The sequence below is a fragment of the Parus major genome, chromosome 28 (assembly GCF_001522545.3).
Source record: "Parus major isolate Abel chromosome 28, Parus_major1.1, whole genome shotgun sequence".
In the NCBI taxonomy this organism is placed as follows: Eukaryota; Metazoa; Chordata; class Aves; order Passeriformes; family Paridae; genus Parus; species Parus major.
Window position 1 is genome coordinate 2,127,096 of NC_031797.1, and position 18,201 is coordinate 2,145,296.

Below are 18,201 nucleotides of genomic sequence, written 5' to 3' on the forward strand. Positions count from 1 at the left end.
AGGGTGGGCTTGTTGGGGGGTCTGGGCAGGGCCAGGGGCTGCACTGATCATCCCTGAGGGATCCAGCTCAGGATATTCTGTTTTATGGTTAAAAGGAAACATGCCCACATCACTGTCCAGACAGAGTTAGGCAGACAGGAGGAGCTGGTTTGGTTTTTTGGGGAGAGGATTCCCCTCTTGTGAGCCCCTCCAAGGTGTGGGAAAGCCTGGATGGGCTCTGGGTACCCCCCGCCCTCTGTGCTGTACCTTACATCCATCCCCATCTCCAGATCGTGAATCTCATTGAGGAAACCGGGCATTTCAACGTCACCAACACAACCTTTGACTTTGACCTCTTCTCCCTGGATGAGACGACCGTCCGCAAGCTGCAGAGCTACCTGGAGGCCGTGGCCACATGACGCTGGGCCTGGGAAGCTGGCTCTGCTCTTCAACCAGAGATCCCCTCCATTGGTACCAGGAAACCACCCCACGGAACTAGGCCTTCTTATCCTCCTGCCTCACCCGAAGAAGCACTGCCTTAGAGAACAGCCATGCTCTAGGAATGCTCAGCCAGCTGCACTTTTCTTGTAGGCTTCAAACCAGCGCCCGCCTTGCTGAGCCTGTCCCGCCCCGGCTGCGTGGGCCAGGCCCGGAGCAGGGCGGGCGTGCTGCACTTAGGCTGCACAGCGCGACCTTTTCGGTTTCCCTTCGAGCAACTGTGTATCAAGAGCACATTTTCCGGGCATCTCTGAGCTCTGAAGAAGCGTGGATGCTGTTCCCTTCCCCTGGAGCTCGGGACCAGCCTGTGGAGAGCTCTGGAAGCAGAGCCCTCCCACTCTGCCCCGCGCCGTGTGGGTGACATCGGCTTTGACAGAGCTGGCCGGGCCACTGGGGACACGGGAGGCTCCCCGGGGTCCTGCTGGTCTGCTGCAGAGGAGAGGGGTCAGATTCCAGCTGCATTCCAGCTGGGATCACCCACTGGTTCCATGACCTGGCTCCCGGTGGGGACAGGACCCTCAGCTCCCTGCAGGGACACTCTGCTCGGTGAGGAGGCCTCTGGAACCTGCTGTCTCCTGCTGGGGTTTGGAGGTGTCTTATTTGTTGATCTGAGCTCCTAAACAAAGTCCCACTCCTTTCAGTCTGCTTTAACTGTAATAGGACTGCAAAACTGTAAGCTGTATATTTTATATATATATATTATATATATGTATGTACTGTATGTATAAGAAGGGCCTAGTTGGGTCTTACGATCTTAAGGGTGTGTTTTTCTGTTGTTTTTTTATGGCTCTGGCAGGGGAAGGCGCTTAATAAGATTTGACTCGTTTGTTCAATGCCTCTTGTGGACAATTTGTAGTGTAAGGAAGCTGGACAGCAACCTCCAGGCATCCCATGCTCCAGAAGGGGCTCACCCGTCGTCTTTCCATTTGTCAGTGTTTGATAACTTTGCCAAAACATGTGATTGGTTTTGTTCTGTGTTCTCAAAGAGGAATCTCCTTACAGTGGCCCCTATAGTAGTGGCTGTACTTTGGGAAAACCAAAACAAGGGAGAACTGAAATCTTTGGACACGCCTGGGAGACGCTGATGTAAAACACGGAGTTGGCTTTGTTCCCTCCTCCCTCTCCCGCCCCTCTGCCCGTGCAGGAAAAGGCAGGAAACAGAAACACTAATGCAGCCCCTTCCCCAGATTTCTAGTTAAACTAGTATTGACCTCCAAGTGTTGTCCAGGTGGGCATGGGGAAATCCCAGTGCTTTCCTCAAAGCTGTGTTACGCTCCTGGTCCCTAAATTCAGTATTGTCCCAGGAATTGCTGGTTTTTCCAAGGGCTGTGGGAGGCTTTTCCCAAATGGCCGTGGGGCACAGGCAGTGTGGGAGCAGCGGTGCTGGGGAGCCCCTCTGCTCAGGGAGGGTTGCACCGCTCCGGGTTTGCTGTCCCTTGTTTTGGGTTCCCCCTTTCTTTATCATGGAAATGTTGCAACTAATCAACTGAAGTGGCAATATGATGATAAGCTTGTTTGAGTTGGGTCATGTTGACCCGATTCCCATTAATTTTGTCCTTGTACCACCTTTCATGTGTCGTGTGTGTGTGTGTGTATATATATATATATATATGTGTGTGTGTATATATATATATATATGGAAGTTCAAGCTCATGCCAGGAGCAAACCCTGTCACGCCAGTGATCTCAGCTGTTTTCTTTCTTGCTGGACGATGCCAGGGCTGGATGGAAAGGCCAGAGGAGGTGGAGGGCAGGGCCCAGGGGAGGAGGTGACAGCAGGACACCCACGCTGGAGCCTGGGCGGGTACTGCGAGCTCCTCTGTCTCTGTGGGGCTGTGCCAGGGGGAGGCAGCTCTGGGCACCCTGGGCTGGGCTTGGTGACACTGTCCCATCCCCAGGGCTGGCTGGGCTGAGGCCCAGCTCTCCCGAGGCTTTGCTGCCCTCTCTGCCCAGGTCTGTCCTCCCCCAGCTGCGGTCCCAGCACTGTCCCAGCTCCTGAGCTGCCCCTCCTGGCCCTGCTCCTGCCAGCACCCCGTGCTCACAGCTCCCAGCCAGTCCCTGAACACGCCTGGGAGGCTCTTCCTGAGCCTGGCTGGAAGCACTGAGCCCGTGGCATCGTCCTGTCCTGGAAGTGACTTTGTTGGTGAAGTCTGCTGAGCAGTGATAGGGCTTTTGTTTGGTTTTTATAAGAAGTATTTTACACATGGATTTTTTTAGACTGTTTATAATCCCCCCTGAAAACCCAAGGTAGAATTGTTCCCCAGCAATAGTTCCTCTCCATTGTGTGCACATGCTGATTTGTTACTAAAAGGTTTTTGCAAGTACTTAGTTGTTCTACAGAGTTGATGTTTTTTGGGGTATGTGGTAGCGTCGGGGAGCACAGGAGGGGTGACTCTGCAAACAAAGAATGGTCACATTTGGGCCTCATCTTGTGTCCCCGTGGAGTTCCCTGTGTAGATTCCCTCTAGGCTGGCTGAACGCTGTTCTGAACATGCCGTGTACAGGTTTTTGTGGATAAAGTGTTTGTTCTTGTGTCACTCTTGAGAGCATGGATGGATTATTGTACTCTAGGAAGGAGGGGGCAGTGCTGCTGTGGGCATTGCTTCAGGTCCTCGAGGATGTGTAGTAGCTTGCGTTGTTAAAAAAAGGAAGAAAAAAAAAAAAAAGAATCCCAAATTGACTTGTAGCCATAATGGTTTTTCCAAGGAAGATGGACAGGACTCTGTTACTTCTCCGTGTCCTTGGTGGTGCTGCTGGCACAGGCAGGTGCCCGAGGGCTTCCCGAGTTGCTGACTTGGAATGGTGTTGGAGGTGGGATCGGGACTCGGCTCCTCCATCCTCGGCCGGAGCAGAGGGCAGGGAGGGCCAGGAGCGTTTTCCTGGGTCCTGCTCTGCGATGTGTTAAGCCTTGAGGCTTTCATTACTGACATGAACTATTAAAAAAGCTTAAAAAAAGAGAGGAAAGGAAGGCTGGCAAAGCCCGGCTGAGGCGTTTGGGCCAGGGAGGGAGCGAGGCTGGCTGAGGTCAGGCTGAATCCATGGAAGTGCAATGACTCTGCCACCCGTGGGATCCTGGGGTGCGGTGGGAGCATCAGAACGAGCCGAGCAATTGATGCAACAATCCAGAAGCAGTTTTTATTTGTCAGATCTTGGACCGTGTTTGATGGTGGGAGAGGTTGAAACGTCCCTTCGGGAGGGGCCTCTCCACGAGCAGAGCCCGGAGCGGCTCCGGTTCCGCAGTTTTCCATGGGGGATGTGCTGGAGCCGGCTCTGCTCCCGTGAGGCTCCTCCCTGCTCACCCGGGTGCTCTGGTGATGCTGTGACACCCCTGGTGCACCTGGGACAGCTGGGAATTAGTGCTCAAAGGACCCAAATCGTGTTGTTTTCCTGGGGCGTGGAATAGCCATCAAAAACTGACAAGATGAGTTTGCACTCCTAAAGAAAAATGTAAGTACTTCAACTTCTAGAGAATTTTTAATTGTATTTCTGCCTAGAGCCGAGGTATTAAATACCTCAGCACCTGAGGATTTTAAAAGTTGTGTTGGGAGAAAGTTCTTCACTCAGCTGGAAGAAATGCAGCTGAGCCAAGACTAACTGCAAGATTTAAAAAAAAAACCACAAAAAAACTCATGTTTGTAATACGTTACAGGATTGTTTGTCCTGAATTTTAAACTTTTTGTTAAATTTGTGGAACTATGGAGGAATTTTCTAGAAAAAGTGAAATAAAGTAAGATGGAAAAGTAAAACTTGGATGTGTTTTTGAGTTGTTCTGTTGTTTCTCCAGGGATGGCACCGTGGCTTTCCCAAAACCTCCCCTCAGGGCACAGGTAAGACCACTGGGCCAGGGAAAGAGCCAAGGAAAAGGGAATTGTTTTAAGCAGGGGGTGGTTCCAGTGCTCCTTAATCCACCAGAGCTTTGTGTGCTCAGGGGAGGGGTCCAGGCCCTTGGCACAGGCATTGCTCAGCCCAGGGCAGGGTGGGATCTCTCCCGTGTCCGTGGCTGCCCAGGGAGCAGCTCCAGCCCTGGGAACGGCCCAGGCTCAGCTCAGCTGCTGCAAACCCAGCCCTGCCCCAGCCCAGGAAGGAGTGAGAGGCAAGAGACACAAGTGGAGGAGTTTATTTCACATTCCTCTGCAAACACTTGGACACAGCAGCTCCAGTTCAGCGCACACTGGCCCAGTGCTGCAGTTCCAGCAGTGATTTCCACCCTTCCACCAGTGGAATTTCACCAGCCCAAAGCAGAGACAGGTTTGGGTTTAACCCACCCTGAGCCCAGCCCTGAGCTGCTCCCACCTCCTCCTTTCCCTGGAGAATGGTTACTGGGAGCCAGAGCTGGGCTGCTCTGCCCAGGCTCAGGTAAGGATCTCTGGTTTGAAATGAGCCATTCCCAGACAATCCTTCACCTGCTGGGGATGGAGCCTGGAATGAGCCCTGCAGCAGAGAGCACGAGGAGCTATTGGGTACAGGTGCTTCCCTCCAGCTGTGGCTGTGGGCAGTCTGTGTTCTCCAGGCTGAATTCACCATGAAGAACCTTCACAGACCCTCAGGAGAGGCAGCCTGGGCTCCCAGCACCATCTCCCCAAGCACAGGTACAGAGCCTCAGCACCCCCACCCTCCTCTCTGGAGCTCCCCATTTCAGACACTACAACATTTCTGGATTGTAAGACACAAACAGATTTCACACATTGTACACAGCCTTATAAATAATCCCTGGAGTAAATCACTTCCCAGAATACCAGCCACAGATACAACTTCAACAACAATTTATGGCTTCATTATAACTCAAAAGGGTAAAACAAACTCAAAATATTGCACAGACAAACCCAGTTCATGTGAGGTTCCACCTCCACTGCTGCGTGCAGTCACTCAGCATTTGTCATCTCAGACAGGAACAGTTTGTAGGGAAGGAGATTTAAAATGATATGGATGCCATCAGCATGCAGGGAAACGTGCAGCAGGGAGTGAGGACTGCTGGAAAATGAAATCTGCCTTTCTCCCTTAGCAGGAAAAGGGCAGCTCCTGATTTGCAGCTGCAGTTTTACATTCATCTCAGGAAAAGAAAACTTTGGTTAGAATGTAACATAACATAGCACATGGATTTAAGGTAAACATTGTATCACCCTTATAAAAATGGAAATAAAAAATAGAAAGTTGAGCTATTTGAGATCTCTCAGCAGGGGCCACAAGACACAGGAGAACATGGGCAGGACCACGCTCACCACACTGCAGGGGCAGGACACACGGACAGCAAAGCGACGCCGAGGGGCTGCCTGAAGGCTGAGCCTCTTTATTTCAGCAGGGTCCAGGGAATCCTTCCTGGGAGTGGCCTCGGGAGTGGTTTCAGTCCAGGGCTCTATGTCCGGCTCGAGGGCTCCCCCGAGGGGGTTTCCATGTCCGTGTAAAACTGAGCAATTTGGTCCCGGTATTTCTGAGCCACCACCGGCCTCTTCAGCTTCATGGTGGGGCCTGTGGGGAACAGCACAGGGTTAATGGGGGCAACCACTGAGAGCACCCAGCAGGCCTGGGGTGAAACTGGGCTGGAGGGGAGAGGCAGAACATGGAACAGTGACTGGTTCTAAATTTCTCTTTGGGTTTAATAGAATCTCCCTCTCTTCCCCTGTGAGCTGAAGCAGCACCCCGAGGCTGCTGGCACTGCCCAGGCTCCCCAGGGAATGGGCCCGGCCCCAAGGCTGCCAGAGCTCCAGGAGCGTTTGGACAGCGCTCTCAGGGATGCTCAGGGTGGGCTTGTTGGGGGGTCTGGGCAGGGCCAGGGGCTGCACTGATCATCCCTGAGGGTCCCTCCCAGCTCTGGATGTTCCATAGCTCTGCACAAGGGTGAGAGCTGCTCCACTCGGTGCTGCTGGGCAGAAGTGGGAATTCACCCCAGTTCATCCCACCCCAACCTGCCACGTGGAAAAGCCAGAGTGAGGAAAGGCTGGGAGCAGCTCTGTGCACTGGGGGCTGTGGTTGTGTTGATGTTCAATCGCCAGGGAAGGGGCACAGGCAGACCCCAGACACCCCCTCACCACTCACCCAGCTCTCCACCAAAGAGGGAGAAATCCTTCTCCAGCAGGACCCATTTCTGGACTTTCTGGGCATTGGACACAGCTCCCTCATTGACAGCAGAGATCCCTTTCTGGATGGCGGTGTAGATGGCCTTGTCTTTGCTGCTGATGATTTCTGAGACCTTGGTGGCCTTGCTGCCCAGTTTCTGACAGAATTCCAGAGCTTCTGGACTGAGGTCATCTCTGGGCTCGCCCGTTTCTGCATCCACAACGCACTGCAGGCCACAGCAGGTGACTGAGCATTGCTGAGGCCCTCTGCACCAAGGAGCCTCCAGCCCTGGACACTGCCCTGGGACAGCTCCTGGGTCCCTTCCCCACCCCACTCCAAGCCCAGCAGCCCCTCAGCTCTCACCAACCCCTGGCTGCCAATGGGAACTTGGGACAAAACACAGATAACCCCCCCAGATCTCTGCCTGCTCAGGAGCCAGCAGGGTACAGAGCTCATCCACCAAATCCCTCCTGTGCTACCCAAAGTTGATCACTTTTTTCCAGACCTTTTCTGGAGCACAGTTTACTGTCCCTGCGCTGTCTTGGAGGTCACACACAGCACTCAGCCATGAAAAGCTCAGCAGGGCCACCCCCAGGGCCTGGCTCAGGTCTCCTGTCCCAGGCCAAGGCTGCTGGCCTCGGTCTCACTAAGGAGCAATTCCCACTCTGACACTCAGCACAGGCCACCACAGGTGGGACCTGGCAGGGTTTAAAGCCAGAGTCTGACAAAGAAATCCCTGACAGACTGCTCTGGGAGACTGAAACTGGTGAGGAGAGCTGAAGGGTTTCCTTTTCCAGCCTCACTTTTGGGTCTTTTCCTTTTGTTTCTTCCTGCCCTCTGTGGCACAGAAAAAGCTGCCCTGAACAACAGCAGGGCCTGATGGTCTGAGCAAGTGACAGCTCTGTGCTTTCAGCTGCTCTCTGCAGCTCAGCTACAGCCAATTGTGCTCTGGGCTCATCTCCACAAGATACTAAAAATGTGTAACAATTTTCTTCCTCCCAGCAATTTATCAGATTCAGCAGCACAGGTGGTGGATCCCCATCCTGTTTTCCATTACCTTTAGTGTCAGGAGCATAGCAAGGAATTTGGCTTTGTCTCCAACCAACATGGCATTGCTGATGATGGGAACAGCATTCTTGACTGCATCCTCGATTGGAACAGGAGGAACGTTCTCACCTCCTGCAGTGATGATGAGCTCTGGAAAACAATCAAATCCTGATTAATGCTTGGAGCTTCTCCCCTTCCCACAATCTGAAACAATTTAACTGCTCCTTCCTATCTGTTGGATCAGTGATTGTGTGCCAGCACACCAGGACTGGGAAAGTCACAGGGTCACCATCCCCAAAAGTGTTCAAAAATGTGGGCATGTGGCACCTGGGGACGTGGTTCAGTGGTGGTGCTGTACTCAATGACCTCAAAGGGCTTTTTCAGCCTCAGTGCTGATCCCTGGAGAGAGGAGCAGGAGCTCCTGCTCCTCCTCTTTGGCCCAGCCAAAGCTGCCTTGCCTTGCTGCTCCAGGGGTGTTTGCAGTCTGGCAATGCAGGGTGAGCCCCTTGGCACCCTGGCACACACCCCTGGGCCTCTAAGGCACCTAAGTTGGCACCCAAATGGTCAGAAATTAAAGTGAAAGGAATTCCTGTGTGCTGCAGAGCAGAGGGGACCCCCTCTCCTCAATCTCCTGTTCCTTAGAGCAGCCCTCTCATGAGCACCTCTCTCTTTTTGAGAGCTGAAGGCCTGAGTGACATTTGGCTTTGTCTGGGGTTGCTCAAACTGCTGTCCCAAGAGCCACATTGTTGCAAGACCCTTGCACAACAGTGTTAAGCTGCTGTTTTCCTTGGAGGTCACCCAGTAAAGCTCCTGAAATTGAGGGGACTGCTGGTAAAAGCAGCCCACAAAGCATGAACTGCACTGGTGCTGAAATCAGAGGGTTTCTCCCTCACTCTGTAAACACACCCTGGCTCCAGAGGCTGCCCCTCTCCTCCCATCACAGGGGAGGACACCCTGCAGCCACATTCACAGGGAAACTCCAGGAAGAGCATTTAAATATTTTTCTGTGCAAGTCACAACCACACAACCAGCTGAGCCTCCTCCTGTACCAGAGGAGGTTTAAGTTGGATATTGGGAAAAATTTCTTCACTGTTCAGCATTGGGACAGGCTGTCCAGGGCAGTGGTGGAGTCACCATCCCTGGAGGGATTTAAAAGATTGGGGGCATGGGTTAGTTGGGCTCCATGAGGTCTTTCCCAGCATTTAACAACTCACTGATTCCATAGTGCACAACATCAAGATAACGTCAGGGGATGTGTTACCTTTAATTCTGCCTGTGATGAAGAGGAATCCATCCTTGTCATGCTTGCCCAGGTCCCCTGAGTGCAGCCAGCCATCCTCATCGATGGCCTCTTTGGTTTTGTCCTCCATGTTCAGGTAGCCCATGAAGACATGCCTTCCTGAGAAGCAGATCTCCCCAACACCATCCCTGTCTGGTTTATGGATCAGGGTGTGGCAGCCCCCCAGCTCCTTCCCACAGCTGAAACAGAGCACACACCAAGGATTCATTTATTTTAAACTGGATTCAAGCAGAGGCCACAGCAGCACCTCTCAAGCTGATGGGTTTGAACAAAGCCCCAGAGGATTTTAGCACAACAGCTCCAGCAAAGAGCTTCAGAGGCATGTGCTCGTGTAAGGGCAGCTGCAGAACGAGTTGTTATTGCAGAGATCAGTGCTCACACACCTGCTGCTTTGCACTCATTGTTCTCAACACCTGAGCTTTGAATGATTTATGTCCTTGGCAGCAAACCTGCACTGTGCAGACTGAAGGAGCCATTCAAGACACGCTGCACCCTTCAGTCATTTGCCATTAAAGTGAAGGGTAGGTTGGAGTTACCAATCCTTCCTTCATCCCTCCAGCCCCTCACTTCTTCCCCAGCTCCCACAGAACCCAGCCAAGGTAAATTCCCATATCCCTTGGCAGATCTCTTCACCTGTGATGTGGCTCCCCAGGGACCTTTCAGGGGATGAGCTGCTCCAGGAGAGATGGAGTGCCAGAGGCAGAGCCCAGCCCTGCTCTGCTCCCAGGGAGGTGCTCACCTGCCGAGCCTGAAGGCGTGAGGTAGGGAGATGGTGTGAGGCCCAGAGCTCTCACTCATCCCATAGAGCTCCAGCACGGGAATGTTCAGGCTCAAAAAGAATTCCAGGGTCTCTCTGGTGATGGGAGCAGCCCCTGTGTAGCACTTGGTGCAGCGATCCAGCCCGATGGCCTTGCGCACCTTCCTGTACACCAACTGCCTGGCCAGGCGGAAATTCACCGGCACCTCCGAGTACCTGCACCAGGAAAACGGGCACACCTGGAACTCCTTCCCCTTCCTCCTTTTATCTCCATCCTATTTCAGTTCATTCAATAAAATAATGGATTATTTCCCCCCTCCAGCCCTTGCTGCTCCCCCTCAGGTCCTCACATGGGATATAATCCTGGGTGGAATAAAACCCCTGGGTGGAATAAAATCCCTGATCTGACAGGAAAGTTCTCCTAAAACTCATCAGCATCCCTGAAATGTAGCTCATAATTACCCATTCATCCTCTTCAGGTTGGTCTGCAGCCCCACCTCCTTGGCCCACGATGCCACTCTCCTTCGGAACGCTGAGGCTTTCATGCCCACAGATTTCATTTTCTCTTCCATTTTTTCCCAGACACGAGGAACTCCCAAAAAAGCAGTTGGCCTCACTTCCCGCAGGGTCTCCACCAAGCTGCCCTGAGAGAAGCAGGATTTAATGCAGTTTTTAGAAGTGATTCGCTGCAGACTTCAGGTCAGTACTGGTCACAGCCAAAACTTGGGAGTTTGCCATCGGTTTTGAGGAATTGTTTGTTTTCTGCAGCGCCACCAAGAGAAGGGAACCCCTGAGGCATTCCAGTGGGAATTGTGAAGGGAGCAAGGGTCAGTGCTTTCAGTGCCAGTGCTGACACAAGGATCCTTTAGGCTGGGTCCATGGTGCAATGTAGGCAGAGCAAACACAAGGCTGTTGCTCAACCAGTTCTTGATGTGGCACCAGGTGTCAGGTAAGAACTCAGCAGCTCCCAGTTGTGAAATGCTGGGTCAGCTTCTCCCAGTTTGTGACTGAGTCAAAAGGTGAAGGTCAGGCCCCAGTCAGACCAACAGGGGCAGTTGGTCAATGGGCAAAGTAAACCCAGTTAGGAAAGCTGACAGAACCACGAGATAACACAGCCTTGTTTCAAGCACCCACCCCAGCTCAAGCAGGTGGATGGGTGTAAGTTTATTATCTCATTTTTTTTTACCTTCAATGCATCTGGTTGGGCAAAGTAAACTTGCACTCCGAAGGACATGGCTGCCCAAATATCACACATCTGTGCAGCGATGTGGCTGAGGGGCAGGTAACTGACCACGTGCTCCTGCCTGTCGTGGGCATCGCTCAGCGTGATGAAGCGCGCGGCCACCGCCGCCGTCCACGTCAGCTGCAACAGGAACCCACCAGGGCTTCAGCACAGAACACACAGGCACAACACAGCTACAGCATCCTGGGATCTCAACAGCAGCACTTGGCTCGTTCAGCTGGAGCAGAGGAGACTGAGGGGAGGCTCCTCGGGGGCTGCAGCTCCTCCCGAGGGGAGGCGGAGGGGCAGGGGCTGAGCTCTGCTCTGGGACAGGGACAGGAGCCCAGGAAGGGCTGGAGCTGTGCCAGGGCTTGGGATGGATCTCAGGGCAAGGTTCTTCCCCCCGAGGCTGCTGGCACTGCCCAGGCTCCCCAGGGAATGGGCCCGGCCCCAAGGCTGCCAGAGCTCCAGGAGCGTTTGGACAGCGCTCTCAGGGATGCTCAGGGTGGGCTTGTTGGGGGGTCTGGGCAGGGCCAGGGGCTGCACTGATCATCCCTGAGGGTCCCTCCCAGCTCAGGATGTTCCCCCTCAGCACCCCCAGGGTGACAGCTGCTGGGGTGGCACTGGGCACTCACGTTGTCGTGGCTGAGCATGACGCCCTTGGGCTGCCCCGTGGTGCCCGAGGTGTAGATGAGGGTGCAGCACTGGTTGGGTTTCTGGGACGCGATGATCTCACGGAGCCGCGAGTCCGGCACGTCCCTGCCCAGCTCCATGAACTCCCTCCACTGCAGAGAACAGAAGAGCTCAGTCCCTTTGTAAGGAATCACCCACAGGAAAAATGAAACTCTGTGTTACACATTAAGAGAAGGAAGCTGTTCCCCCTGTCCAGAGCTCTGGAAGAAGCTGTGAATTCACACTGTCACCGCAGTGTTTTCTGGCTGACACAGGGAGGAGCAGAATGGAGACAGACCCACCCCCAGCAGCTTTACAGCTCTGGAGCAACTCCCTGGAGCAACTGTGGGGCCTGAGGGTGTCGGGGAAAGGTCAGGAGGCTCACAGTCCCCTTACAACATGGATTATCCAGGTTGCACAACAGCAGACACCTCCTGCCCACCACAGCCAACACGAGCTCAGGGGATCACAGTCACAGATTGGGTTGGAAGGGACCTTAAAGACCATCTCATTCCAAGGCCCTGCCATGGACAGGGATGTCCCCCACATCTGTGTGTCCCCCAGCAGATGTTTAAGGCCCCACAGCAGGTGACAGGTACTTGCAGCCAGCAGCTGAACACAACCAGGACTCAGAAGGCGTGAGGAAGCCCAGGACTTACCGAGTACAGATTTGGTCTCTTCTCTTTGATCTCCTCCCCGTACTGGACAATGCCCTTCAGATGAGGTAGTCTGTCTTCAATCTGTGTCAGGAAGGGAGGTTTGTGAGAAGGAGCAAATGCTGCTTGTCCCTTTCAGGCCTCTGTAACCCCACTTACACACTCCTCACATTTGCCACTTCATGTTAAGCCAAGAGAATCCCATCTGTGCTCCTGAAAGAATGGGTTTGCCTCACTAGAAACAATCATAATTTGAGCTGGGATGTTGCCAAACAACCTAGAGGATGCTCAGTTGTTCATTCTGGCTTCTTCTATTTTAAGCCCAAGGCTTTTAAGAAGTGAAAGCACCACTTAAACTCTTGTGAGACACAGAGCACTGCCAGCTCACCTGGCTGGAGCAGGGAGCACACCAAGGAGTTCACCTCTGCTCTCAGACCCAGCACTCCCCTCAGGTAATGCCCTCCCACAGCATTTTACCCTCCCACATCTGGCAACAGGCAGCTCTAACCCCTAGCCATTTAAAAAACATTATTACTTCTAAGATTTTCTGCAGCTGTTTATGGTTTTCCACCACTATAACGTTGGCACTGCAGTTCTCTGCCACATAATGACAGGCCTCGGGAGAGTTTGTAGTGTAGATCCCAACAGCAAATCCCCTGGGAAAGGGGAAAAACAAAACAGAAAACAAAACCACAGAGTTAGAGGACAAGCAGAGTTGCTGGCAAAATTCAGACCATGTCAGAGAAAAAACTTTAGGAAGAATATTCCATAAAATGACAACAAAGAGGGAAGAGCTTAATTCCTAGAGGAAAGATTCTGTTCTGGGGCGTGTGAAATGTCAAGAGTGGTGCGAGGGACCAAAATATCTCATGTGGAAGGCAGATATCACAATCCAGCCCTGGAATTCTCTGGCATTTCCCACCATATTTTAATCACTGTGTACATAAGAATGCTTTTGGATTAACCTCTGGTCATCTTATTTTGAGAGAAGCAGCTGGCTAAGAAAAAGGGAATTCATTTTTGTCTCATTAATTCATTATGAAATAGTTCAGCTACTATCCACCTTCATTAAACCCAAATAAAAGCAATTGGGTTTGGGTTTTTTTTGGTTTGTTCTACTGGGGTTTTAATCAAAACCTGCTTCTCATATGAATAGTGCAGTCACTCTCTGCCTGCCAAAGCAAAATGCATGGCAAGAAACAAGAGTCTTACCCTGCAAGGATAGCTCCAATGTCAGCAATGAACCACTCTGCAGAATTAAATCCCAGGATGCCCACTCCATGGAAACGCTCCAGGCCCAGCTGTAAACAAGAGATGGAATTACAGCAGCCTGGCTTCTCCTCTGGACAAAGCTCAGGGTTCATTTGCAGATCTCTGCTGTGAGCACAGCATTGAGGGAAGAGTTCCTGCTCTTACACGGGGTAATTCCCACTGGAAAACTCCCCAGGAGCCAAGATGGAAGCAGTGGAAGTTTCACATCACTGTCCAAGTGTAAGCAGGCAGGAAAATAGGGATTTGCTGAGGTCTGCCCTTGGAAAGACTGGCACACTGGAGTTCACTAACAGGAATATAAACCTGCAATCCAGGGAGTTACCAGTTCCCCTTGGGCTGGGAATGAGGAGCTGAGAGGTGAAGTCAGACAGCACCTCCTGGGATGTTTGGTACAAGTTGGGAATGTCAGATATCAATAATGGCCAGAGCAACAAGCTCCAGTGGCAGCCCCACTTGGCCATGAAATTCCAGCTCTTGGAGTCCCAGTCTTTAACTCCCTCAGCCAGACTCTGGTTTTGTCCCAGATCCCACCACAGAAGTAAAACCAGGCTGGCTTTAACTTGAAGAGATAAGACTTGGTCCCAACAGTAAAAACAGGTATTGTTGGTTTCTGTCTCCAGTTCTCCTAATCCCAGCAGCACAAGCAAAAGGCTGGGCCATGTGGGACATTTAAGCCAGGTTTGTAAATATCCCTTTAAGTTTTTCTCTTAGAAAGATGAACCTTTCCATGCCTCTGGAGGGGCAGTGTCCGGGTCTGCCATACATCTCAAACACCTCACTTTAAATGTTTCCTTACTTGCTTTTGTTCTTGGTTAAATGTAGAAGTAACTGTCAAAAAAATGAAATACCAAGGTGTCCAGAGCATGTTTGGGTACTTCCCTGTCACTGTAAGATTCATCTGTACTCGGGGAATTTGCAGGTTTAAGATAGATTTGAACACTGCCATTCCAGCACTTAATGAGTGAACATTAAAGCTGACTTTTTACACAGTGGTAGGAGAAGGGAGAACAGTTTTAAATTAAAATAAGAGAGGTTTATATCAGATATTGGGAAAGAATTGTTGCCTGTGAGGGTGGGCAGGCCCTGGCACAGGGTGCCCAGAGCAGCTGGGGCTGCCCCTGGATCCCTGGCAGTGCCCAAGGCCAGGCTGGACGGGGCTTGGAGCAGCCTGGGATGGTGGAAGGTGTCCCTGCCATGGCAGGGGTGGAATGGGATGGGCTTTAAGGTTCCTCCCAACCCCAACCATTTTGGTTTTAGGATTCTGTGAATATGTACAAAGAGAATTCAACAAACTCTTACCTTCAGGAAGCTTTTGGCTGCTTTCCAGCACTCATCATAGTACATCTTATATGTCAGCTTTATCCACTGGCCATTTTTTTTGGATGCAAGGGCATAAAAGTCACTGTATTTGTTCACACTTTCCTGCAACAGCTGGTGCACAGTCTTTGGGGCCTCGCTGCCAAAGCCCTGCTCCTCCATCCTCAGCCTGACCTCTCCATCACAACGCGTCGTCCACACACTGGAGCCAGGAGGGGAGGAGGCTGCTGTGAAAGAAAAGTGTTCAGCATCTTAGATTTAGAAATTTCCTGCTGCCATAACAACAATAGAAATACAAGTATCAAGCATATGAAAGGAAAGGCTGTTATACCTCCCCCCCCTTTTCTCACCCTTTCTTTGTGACAATTTTGCCATGTGACCCCCAGTACTTTACACCAGAAACTTCTAGAGCACTTTCAAATTTTGTTAAACATTTCCCACTTATGTCCCCTCTAACCTGCTCTGCTGCCCTAAGGCTCTTGTACTGGTAAGGTGAAAGTTTCCTGCATCTCATACTCTGCTATTTTTAGTTTATTTTTCTTTTCAAGAGGACTGAAAGCAGGACACTGGTACCTGACAGATGAGCACCAGGCACTGACACTGCCTATTTAATCCTGGATGCACAGCTGTGCTTTAAAGCCTGAGTTCCAGACACTTCTGCACAACCCATCCTGCAACCTGAGCCGCTTCTTCCATTGTCATGGTTTGACAAATCCTTCTCTCATTGCAATAATAATTTCAGGCACCCCACAGTCCCCAAACTTCCATCCACTCACCTTTGGGATCGAGTGAGTTCACCTGATATTTCTCCATCTTGGGATCTTCCCCTGGCTCGCTGTTGTTGTTGTGTGGCTCAGCAGTTCTGCAAGGCAAAAGGAATTATCCCTGGATGAGAACACTGAGGGCTGCCTGCCACAGGCAGGTTTGCTCCATCCCTTAATGTCACTCAGTCCTTGGATGTCAAAGTGAATCCTGATGTTCTGGAGGTGACTTTATTAATTCACTACCCTGGATGGCCCCAGCAATGGAACGGGTCCCTCTGAGTGTGAAAGCTCTGCCTGTGAGGTTTTGAATACATGAGTGTTGTCCTAATTGCAGCTTTCATTGCAGACAAGCTGCAGAAGAATGCATAAACATCTTCCCAGAACAGCCATCATTTAATTCCTAAAGGCTGCTCCAGGTGCCTGAAACAAAGAGTCTGCAGCTGGGAGGAGGAGGAGAAGGGGGGCAGGAAGGGACACTCGGATCTGGAACTCATCTCCTGTCTGCAATATGTGAGTCCAACAACAGGGACAGCCCTGGGGACACTGGAGTCACCCCATGGGGAAACCCACAGATTCCTGCAAAAGAGCAGGAAATTGATTTAACAGGAAATCTTGATCTTAGCTATTCCTATTAAAGCCAGTGCTCCCACCAGAGCTTGGGAGGAAACAGAAACAGGCTCATCCCTGCGTGCTTCAGCCACACTCCTCCCAGCTGAGGTGTCCTTTCACTTTCAGCCCTGCAGGAGCTGGTGAAGCACCACTTGCCTGCTTGCCAAACTGCTCTTACTCCATCCCTTTCCAAGCTGGACTGTCTCACAGCCTTAATGAGGAGGGTAAGGGATAATCAAGTCTCATATCCCACTTGAGAGCAGGAGCTGGAAGCCAGACCCAGTGAGATTTGGGAATCTCACTCTCCAAGCAGGCAGCTGCTGCTTTGTTCCCTGCCCTGGGCAATGCCCTGCCTGGACCATTGCAGAGCATTCAGGTCTGAGTTTTAGCTGATTTAAGGTTACACTGGAGAGACCCAAACTTTCCATCCTGCCTTGCCCTACCGGGCCCTTTTCCTCAGCCCATCACGCAGATGTTTTCTCCAGGCCGGTGTTTTCCCTTCTCCACAGCAACACCTGCAGCACCAGCCCCAGGCTCATCCAGCAGGGCCCTGACATCACAATAACCCCAACACTGCAGGGGCAGCTCTGGGGCAGAAAGGAGCCCTGACCCTGCCCATCACATCACACAGGAGAGCTGTTCTGGGCCCACACAAACTCCTCAGCCTCAGCCAGGCAGGGCTCCCACCAAGTCCCACCTTTTATTTCCTTTCTAGCAGGCCAGAGACAAGACAATCCAGGCACTGTGTGAATTTCAGGGTAAGGGGAAAATCTCTTCCCTCTAATCTACGTTTATTCTGAATTTCTAGGGAACAATCAACTGTGACTGCTTTGGGCATATGAGGAGTTTTAAGGCCCAGGGAAGATCTGACATGGCTGATCCCATGTCCTGTCCTAAAGCAGAACTGCTTCTCTGAACTAATCTGCAAACCAGCAACCACTGCTGAGTAAATAATTTCTTTATTTCCCCCCAGGGTATTATGAGATATTCCCATCTCCGTGCTTCCTCCTCATTATTGAGAACATTTTTCAGCACAAATTAATCCTCAGTTGCAATAGTTCTGCACCATTTCTCCACCAGCTTTTATGATCAAAGCATGCAAATGACCCAGTAATATGAGCAGAAAAGCCCCAGCTATTTCCCTTGCAGTCAATCAAGTCATTTTTTTCCCCTCTTACAACATGTAATTCAATGCAGCCCCAAAAAATTGAGGTGAAGCAGTTTTAGTCAGCTAGATCCCATTATGCTGTGGTGAGATATAGACCCTAATCTGCTCTTTAGTCTGTAAATCTAAGCAGCCTCTTACCAGCAGGAATTTGAGATCAGTATAGATACTGCACATGAGCTGTTCCCTGCAGAGGCAGGGCTCTTCCAAAATCATTTTAATAATCAAAGCAAGCACGGTAGAATACAAACTATATATACAGGTGGGTAAATAAAATCCTAAATTAGACAAACCTGGGTGAAGAGTTGAGCAGCACATCTTCCCGTGACACCTCACAGCTCCCTTGAAGAGCTGAATTGCAATAAGCCACGGAGACAGGTTCTGCAAGTGCCATCCTCGCGTCTGACTCACACAGCACTGTCCCTGCGAAAACAGGTCTGAAAAATTAAAATACAGCCAAACGTCACAGCAAAGCAGCTCCACTGACGTGAGCGAGGCAACCCCAAAGAGGCACAACCCGAGCCTGCAGCATTTGCACGAAATACAGGAAATTCTGACAGCAGGCACGCTCCGCTCAGTGCAAAACCCCCCAGCAGAGCCGGCGTGACACCCACAGCTCCCCAAGAGCACCACGAGCCGAACAATTTCAATCCAAATGTCCCAAATGCTGGGCAGCCCCCGCATCCCTCCAGCCTCACCGCGCATCTCCCGTCCCGCAGCCTCCCCTCCGCAGCCGCTCCGAGCCCGACGTGTAATATCCTTTATTTTTAAACTAGCGCCCAGGAGGCAAATGTGGAGCATCTTATGTCATGTGCTGCTGCCTTGCAATTGGAAGCGGCTCGTCACCCCACACCGCCGCCTCTTAAGGAGGCTCTGGCCCCACGCCTGCC

General features: G+C 51.6%; 2 protein-coding genes across 4 annotated transcripts in view; one reads left to right on the forward strand and one right to left on the reverse strand.

Annotated features, from left to right (window-relative positions):
• Positions 1–4,226, forward strand: part of MLLT1 (MLLT1 super elongation complex subunit) — a 32,286-nt gene extending 28,060 nt beyond the window's left edge. For both annotated transcript variants that reach the window (XM_015651890.2, XM_015651891.2), the window contains exon 12: positions 270–4,226. In XM_015651890.2, coding sequence (XP_015507376.1) covers positions 270–398 — 129 coding nt within the window. In that variant the 3' untranslated portion in view covers positions 399–4,226. The remainder of the gene's footprint in view (positions 1–269) is intronic.
• A 349-nt stretch (positions 4,227–4,575) lies between these two features.
• Positions 4,576–18,127, reverse strand: ACSBG2 (acyl-CoA synthetase bubblegum family member 2). 2 transcript variants are annotated; one of them, XM_015651949.2, is made up of 15 exons: positions 18,010–18,127; positions 17,605–17,734; positions 15,550–15,635; positions 14,756–15,000; positions 13,397–13,485; positions 12,720–12,840; positions 12,188–12,268; positions 11,492–11,641; positions 10,821–10,997; positions 10,097–10,278; positions 9,617–9,850; positions 8,839–9,056; positions 7,588–7,727; positions 6,510–6,756; positions 4,576–5,942 (listed from the first exon to the last, which is right to left on the reverse strand). In XM_015651949.2, the coding sequence occupies exons 1-15, from the start codon at positions 18,110–18,112 to the stop codon at positions 5,830–5,832; spliced, it is 2,316 nt and encodes a 771-aa protein (XP_015507435.1). In that variant the 5' UTR covers positions 18,113–18,127; the 3' UTR covers positions 4,576–5,829. The 2 variants fall into 2 exon arrangements, with proteins under 2 accessions (XP_015507435.1, XP_015507436.1); XM_015651950.2 differs by having other exon boundaries at positions 14,756–14,997; positions 18,010–18,117.
• Positions 18,128–18,201: the final 74 nt, after the last annotated feature.

What these genes read in the sequence shown, in the direction of transcription:
- ACSBG2 (XM_015651949.2), bottom strand. Translation starts at nt 18,112, where the DNA reads ATGCTCCACATTTGCCTCCTGGGCGCTAGTTTAAAAATAAAGGATATT. An exon ending in AGCTGCAGAAAATCTTAGAA is followed by an intron (nt 12,269 to 12,719) that starts GTAATAATGTTT and finishes TTCCTGACACAG; the next exon opens with ATTGAAGACAGACTACCTCA. An exon ending in TCATGCTCAGCCACGACAAC is followed by an intron (nt 10,998 to 11,491) that starts GTGAGTGCCCAG and finishes TTCCTGTTGCAG; the next exon opens with CTGACGTGGACGGCGGCGGT.